Here is a 7,735-nt window from a genome sequence, read left to right as displayed (position 1 = left end):
TCTCTCTCTCTCTCCTTTTCTTCTCTTTCTCTCTTCCTTAATATCTTCCCTCTATTGTAAAATAAACTACCATAAATTCCATTCTGACTGAGGTAATTCATTTTTGGGATTTAGTAATTAAATCCCTGGGGACCAATTAAATATATTCAGTCCAATCATAAATATAACAATCACTACTGCACATGTGCGTCACAGACCTGCCCCACTCAATTGTGAGTGGGGGGTTTATACTTTTGGTAATTAAATCTAAGAATGGGCAGGGGAGTTGATAATCTTCACAAACGGTTCTATGAGATAGACAAATTCCTAATTACTCCCCTTTCCTGATTATTACTGCCCCTCTAATCAAACAGATGGTAGAGTGGAGAAGAGGATAAGAATTTTACTTGCTCTTACAACTCACAAGCAAACAAGGAAATTTAAAAATATCTTTTAAATTTTCTCCTTTTAAATAGAGCTACTTAAATACTTTATGAGGTTTAACATTTACAATATTAATATACAACAACCCTAATGAATTGTTTGATCATTTTAATAAGAGAAGCTAAGTAACTTCAGAATGAAACTTGATGCTTCAGAATTAGATTTGTAACTGAAATTACAATTAAAACTAAAATTCAGAAAATAATGCTTTAGAATATTTTTAATTAGTTAAATAATTTAATTTAGAATATTTTCCCATGGTTACATGATTAATATTGCTCCCCCCTCCCTTAGCCAATGAGAAATTCCACTGGGTTTTTCATGTGTGATCATGTCTGATCAAAATCTATTTCCATAGTATTAATATTTGCACTAGGGTGATTATTTAGAGTCTACATCCCAAATCATATCCCCATCAAGTCACGTGATCAATCCTATGTTTTTCTTCTGCGTTTCTACTCCCACAGTTCTTTCTTGGGATGTGGATAGCTTCTTTCTCATAAGTCCCTCTGGATTGTCCTGAGTCATTGCATTGTTGCTAGTAGAGAAGTCCATTACATTTGATTGTACCACAGTGTATCAGTCTTTGTTCTTTTTGCTCTGCATCAATTCCTGGAGGTCTTTCCAGTTCACATGGAATCCCTCCAGTTCATTATTCCTTTTTAGCACAATAGTATTCCATCGCCAACATATACTACAATGTGTTCAGCCATTCCTCATCCAGGGGCACCCCGACATTTTCCAATTTTATGCCACCACAAAGAATATTTTAGGATATTAAAACACTTGATTGATGGGGTGATACAATAACATGATTTTGCCAAATTTTACAATTTAATTCACAATCTCACAACATCCGAAGCTGCTTTTCTACAGTTTCTTTACATAGAATTTCCTTTGATCGTAAACATCATTTTGGGTTTGAAACATGAAACAAAACTTACTATCAAACTGTCAAATTCCCTTACACAGAACTGCTTCCACTGACTCCGCTTTGCACTTTCAATCACATCAAAACCGGTAAATAAGTTATCTACATAGTAGAAAGCAGTTACTCAATGAAACCAGGAACAAGACTTGGCATCTCTGCAGGGCTTGTCCTCTCCCCACCAGGTATCTGAGCCTATTTCCAGCTCATCCTGCTGATAGGAGAGGTCATGTGGCTACTGAAAGTCGCAGGCAGGCGGAATCGGTGCTTTTTCTTCATTTCTTCTTCTTAACAACTCTCAGGACTTCAAAAGGAAAGGAAAGGTCTCCTTCCTTCCACACTCCACTGCAAAATCCTCAGCTCCTAACAGCCTCGGCCCTGTTTCTTTTCCAAAGGTTGGAACAATCTTTGCCTCTATCCAGGGGCCTAATCAATCGCTTTGTGTCCATGGAAACGAGCCCTAAACCTTTCTCAATGGAGGCCTTTCAGATGAGCAGCTTCACCCTCCCCCCACCCCCCTTCCGGAGCCCAGTTTCCAGCTGTAATTTGACTCACGTTATTTCCCTGTAGCCTTTACCCCATAGAAGTTGTCCTCCTTCCCGTCCTGATCTGCCCCTTCCCTTCTTGTTCACATCTTTTTCTCCTCCAATTCTTTTTTGAAGCTTTACCTTCCGTCTTGGAATTAAGGTAAGGGCACTTGGGGGTAAGTGACTGACCCAGGGTCACACAGCAAGGAGGTGTCTGAGGCCGGCTTGAACCCAAGACCTCCTGCCTCCATCCACGCCCCCCCCCCCCCATTTTAATTCCAAATAGCGAGGCCTGGAGGGGGGAAGTCCCGCCCGGGTCCTGGCTTCAAATGCCGCTCAGAAACTTCCTAGCTGTGCGACTCTGGATAAGTCTTCTGCCTTGGAACTCCGCCTCGGTCAATCCTGAGTCCGAGGGGAAGGCTTGGCCAGGTTCCGGGCCACGGCTCGCGCTGCCCCCTCCCCCGCCATCTCCAGGAATGCGGCGGTTTCTCCCTTTGGGATCTCAGCGCCGATCCTAAGTCCAGAAAGAGCTGAACCGGCGGAGGGACGTCCCCAAACGATCTCGTTTCTCCCCTTACGGAGCTCAGTTTCTCCTCCCGGAAGCCCGGGCTGCGGCCGAAAGGTGCCACAGAGCCTCCCAGTAGCAGTCCGCAACCCCGAGACCCCAGAGACATCCCGGAAGGAATCGCCCCCATTATTCCTCCACGGGATGGCGCCTAGGAGTTCTCACAGGTTCAGCCCCTCCCTCTCCAGGGCGCTAAATCCAGGGGAGAGCGAGAGAACTGCATTTCCCAGAATGCCGGTGTCGTGACGTCACGCACACCTCAGCCCCTCCTCCTATGGCAGCCCTGGGGCATGGTGGGCTTGTCAGGATCCAGGCTGCAGCTGGCTGGAGGGAGCCGAGGTTTGCTTCTTCCTCCGCAGCTGGGTGAGTGGGAGAATGAAGGCGCGGGGGTGGGTAGCCGTGCGTGCCAACGCGGGTCTGTGAGTGAGTGTGTCTGTCCATCCCTTGAAAAGGGACAAACACGGAAGTGCCCGTGTCAGGCCGCGGCCGCTGGGTCAGGACCGGGAGCCGGGGCGGGGCTTAGTCGTCCCCAGAGGAGCGAATGCTTCCCCCAACCGCCACCCCACCCCCGCCTCGGAGCCAGGAGGCAGCTGGGGGATGAGCGAGGGGGCTGGTCCGGGCCCTTCCCCAAAGGGGACATCCAGGTCAGAACACACTGAGGGGAGAATTTTTGTATCCAGGCTCTTCCTTAGACACCACATGTTTGCTTTTGGCTCCTCCTCTCTTTTTACCCAGAGACTCGTCCCATGTGCGTTTTCTTGCTCAACGGGAAAATAGAATGAAAATCCGTTTATTATCTGCCACGGAGAAAAGAACTTCCATTTCTCTGTGTGCGTCTTTCTGTGTATAAACCCTTATTTATCTTGTGCAGATGCAGACAGCACATTTGAAGTGAGGAGATGACCACCACGCTGAGCCTCTGTGGAAGGGGATGAATTCAGGAGGGATTTTTCCTTTGACTTCAATTTAAGAAAAATCTGTGACTGATAACAAGGGAGAAAAAAATCCAAAGTGATTGTGAATTTGATGAAACTGGAAAGAGATTCAGACAACATTCAATTGTAAATCCCTCAGGGAGTAACTGTCCTCAGGATAGTGGATATAACAAATGCTTTCCTGAATTGGTAGAACTTCCTCAGTCCCTTTGGAAATCTCCTGAAATGCAAAAGTATCAGGACAACCTAAGGGAAATGGCCTCCAGGTGAAGTTCAGACCTCATTAGAAATTTAAAAAGTTATCCTGAAGAAATGCATTCTCTAAGTAATAAAGGAGGGAAGACCTTCCCACAGAACTCTAAGCTTGCTGGACATCAGAGAATCCACACTGGTGAGAAACCTTATGAATGTAATCTATGTGGAAAGACTTTCACCAAGAGCTCTAGTCTTACTAAACATAAAGGAATCCACAATAAAAAGGGACTTCATGAATTTAAACAATGTGGAAAGGTTTTGAAAGAGAAAGACAATCTTGCTGAACATCAGAGAATCCATACTGAAGAGAAACATTTTGAATATAAACATTGTGGAAAGGCTTTCACACATGTCTCTAATCTTATTGAATGCAAGAAAATCTACACTGGAGAGCATGGTAAAGGAGAAAGGGGCAAAGGTGGATAGATTGGGGAAGAGAGATACCATCAAGGGTTGGACTGGTGTATGTGGCCCAAGTGCAATTCTAGCGCTGGGGTGGAGTTTGTGGACAAGATTTAGGAAGCAGAGGTAGATATGATCTGGAGGTTCTTCAGCCCCTAGGCGTGATTGCTTCCTTTAAAGTTTAAATATACTTTGGCTTCTGGAAGTTAGCTCTGCATGTTCAGGTAGACTGTAGGACTGAGGTAGTAACCCTCCCTTGCACCCTTCCCTTTTCTTTGGGCCTCATCTTCCCTACATCACCTCTTAACCAGCATCTGCCAGTTATGCCAAGAGCAGGCCTACCTTCTGGGCCTTCTCCTTGCCCATACTATGTATCCAGGCTCCTCATCACTTTCCATAGGTGAGTGTCATCCTCACCTTTACCCCTAGGTTACATTTGCCCAACCTTCATATCCCATCCATAGTATCAGAAGGAGATCTGAGTCAGGGGACATTGAAATTCTGCCTGGTTTAATCCTATCTGGTATCCCAAGCCTCTTCTGCCTCTTGGGTCTCTGTAGGAGGATAAGGGAGATGAATGAGTTCAAAGATGGAATTGGTGAGGGTGTGGCGTCTTCCTGTTCCCTACAACTTTATTTCTAAGCCTGTTCCTCCGTTTTCCCCTCAGACTGGGTAGAGTCTTCCCCTGAGAACAGGGGGATAACCTTTTGATCCCCTCTGAAACCTCACCTTCTATAATTCCCTATAGGTATGCAAAGAGAAAGTCTCTCCACCTTGAGTATCCTCCCTGAAGAGCACCAAAATCTAGCCCAAGGAGAGACCTTGGAACCAGAGAGAATGATACCTGAGACCCAGAGACCCCCAACTCAGGTGAGTGCAGTCCAGACCTGAGCAGCTTCACCCAAGGTGGAATCCAGGAGAAATAAGGAAGCTCTATTCCATTAGACTTTAGGTATCCTTTGCAGTAATGTCATCAGAGCAGAAATTTTCGTCCTAAATCCCTTCCTTTGACCATTTCCTAGATCTAGTCAATATGCATTGAGCAAGTGGCTGCTCTGTGCCAAGCACTGTGCTAACCTCCTGGGCATGCAAAAAAAAGAACATAAAACTACACTGTGTTATGGGAAGAAACCACATGAGCATTGTTAAGATTAAAATCGCCAAACTGTGGCAGGTAAAAATTAGTTTCTCTGTTAGAAATGTTATATTTTATGAGGTTTATTAAAGATTAAGAATTTAAGAAAGTACAAGTAAGAAAGCATGTGCTTAGGAGGGCTGAGAGGCCCATTCAATTTCACTTACATCATGAGAGATACATTTGCTTGGAAGCAGAAGTAGGAATTGAAGTGGAAGTAGGAAGAGACCAAGCCGAAGGCGGAGACCCTTTAAATATTAATTTGTTCTAGGTCCAGGTGGGAATTCAGGTGAGGTTACAAAGCATCTTGGGAACTAGAGCAAGGATTTCTGGGGATTGGAGTCCAGGGTTCAAATCCCCATTTTTACATTTCACCGTATGATCATTTGGGAAGAAGAACTTCCCCAAAGGATCATGAAAACATAATCAATTTAAAGATTACAATAATTTGAGAATAAGAGGAAGAAAAAAAAAAGCAAAACCAATAATTGCTGGACGCATTGACAAAAAGCCAGTTGGGGGCAGTCCCCTTTGGCATGAAAGTATGCATACAAATAAATGTTCAATCAACCACACCCAAAGTTAATTTTGATCCTCTTGTGCAGCTTGTGGTCTAGAGGCTTCTTCATGGTGTTTTCTCCAAACAGTTCAGTTTCTGGATTCAGAGAGGTATCATCTTTCTTTACCTAAAATTTTTCTCAAAAGGAATTTAAATTTTGCAATTTAAAATAATAATACTTTTACATTTCCCCATGAAGAAGGTGATTGAAAAAACACAGGGATCACTTAGGGATGCATGGCTGAGTTTTGAGGTATATGAATCAATTGGCAAGAGAAATTAAAAAGACATCAGAAAAATCCAAATAAAAAGAAATTTCTGGATGAAAATATAGACTATCAAAGTCTTATGTCTAAAAATTCTAAGTAAAGGAAAAATAAATCTATAACAGTTCCTTGAATCAGGGCCCAATTACAATGATCTAAGCAATGATGCATTTACCCAGTCAGTAGCCAGGACTACAGAAAGTTACCATTCTATGAAAGACAGAAAAGGGACCAGATTATAGAAGCCAAGAAGGAGTCAAGGTTGGGGATACTCGTCTGTAAGTATTTTCAGAGTGAGTGTGGATACAAGGAAAGCCTATGTCATAACAAATGTTAAATATAGTACCCTCTAGTCTTCACACTAGGTTCAAGACCTTTGCATTGGCTTGGAAGTGCATCAATCTGTCCTGGATTGGTTTATCTTTGGCCCTATGCAATAGCTCTTTTGTGTATATCTTGTCCTGGTATCAGAATTATTAAATAGAGTCCCATAATTTTTTTAAACAATTAGTGGCATCATTTTTATAGTCTCAAGCTTTTGGGGCATGCATTGACATTATAGCGAATGTATTTTAAACTTATGTTACTGCAAAATCAAAAAAGCTAAAGAAAATCTTAATGCTGGTGAAATATAAAAAGGAGAGGAAAAAATAAAAAATCTGAAATAGTATATTGCACATGCAAGAAAAATATAATAAAAGAGTTTTTAAAAAATTCAGAAATATATCTTATAATCACTGACACACTGTGTCAGCTAAGAAAATGTAGAATACAAGGCTTTCTCACCAAAAATGAGATCCATTTCTTCTTAATATCTGGCTATGATCCACTGTGAGTGCAAGCAAATGAATTGAACAATAGTACAAATATGTGGTAATCAGTATCCCCCAAATTCTCAATAGCCCAGTTAATTACAATAGCAAACAAACACTATCATATTTCACATGAGTTGCTGTATGACATTTTTAAAAGCCTATGAACTGATGGATATTTTTCACAATTTTACAAACGTAGCAAATCTTTCAACCTTGGCAAATATATTTTTAAACAAAGGAAAACTTATTTTGGGTTTAGAACATCATTGAAAAATCTACTTATTCTGGTGGAAGTAAAATGAGCTGAAGAGTATAAATGTGAGATGCACCCTTTTTGGAGGCTTTTTAGGGATACAAATGCCCTGAGATTAACTGCCCAACTTCCATTCACATATTTAGAAATGCAGGAGGTGGGGGTTATAATTGTATTTCACTTCAGCTACTAGAATGGGCTTTACACCTCCTGTTAGGGGTAGGCAAAAATGACCAGAAATTGTTAAGAAAATTCTAAAAATCATGTCTAAAAAACCCTTAAAATCAATTGAGATATTTAGCACATTAAATCCTCCAAAGGATGTTATACAATTATAACCAGTTCTAATGAAGTCCATCTATCGTCTATGTGACAATTTACAAAGTCAAAATTAGAAAGGCTGTTTTCATATAGGAGATTAATTACAATGATATTTGTTCAATATGGTTATAGGGGAAAAGCAGCAGAATATAACAGTAGTTAAAACTCAGTACATTAAAATGATTCAGTGTACCAGAATAATATTGAATGCAGTAATATATGAACTTAAAATCACAAAGTTTTAAACCATAAAGCAACCAGTAAAATGCAATAGAATTACAGAGATTTTCATTGGAGTTTGAAATGCCTTAAAAATATAACCTCCAGTATTTTTAGAGTTCCTTGGGTTTT

At 41.5% G+C, this 7,735-nt stretch overlaps 1 protein-coding gene across 3 annotated transcripts in view; it reads left to right on the top strand.

Moving 5' to 3' along the window:
- Positions 1–631: 631 nt before the first annotated feature.
- Positions 632–7,735, top strand: part of LOC100021080 (zinc finger protein 345-like) — a 33,806-nt gene continuing 26,702 nt past the window's right edge. The window contains exons 1-3 of one of the 3 annotated variants that reach the window (XM_056796443.1): positions 632–2,806; positions 3,315–3,769; positions 4,784–4,905. In XM_056796443.1, coding sequence (XP_056652421.1) covers positions 3,691–3,769; positions 4,784–4,905 — 201 coding nt within the window. In that variant the 5' untranslated portion in view covers positions 632–2,806; positions 3,315–3,690. Of the gene's footprint in view, positions 2,807–3,314; positions 4,031–4,783; positions 4,906–7,735 lie in introns of those variants that run through there. The other 2 variants (XM_056796442.1, XM_056796444.1) reach the window with 2 other exon arrangements.

This window comes from Monodelphis domestica, chromosome 4 (assembly GCF_027887165.1).
Source record: "Monodelphis domestica isolate mMonDom1 chromosome 4, mMonDom1.pri, whole genome shotgun sequence".
Taxonomy (NCBI): domain Eukaryota; kingdom Metazoa; phylum Chordata; class Mammalia; order Didelphimorphia; family Didelphidae; genus Monodelphis; species Monodelphis domestica.
The sequence above is the reverse complement of the archived record's forward strand: the minus strand, read 5'-3'. Positions and strand labels throughout refer to the sequence as shown.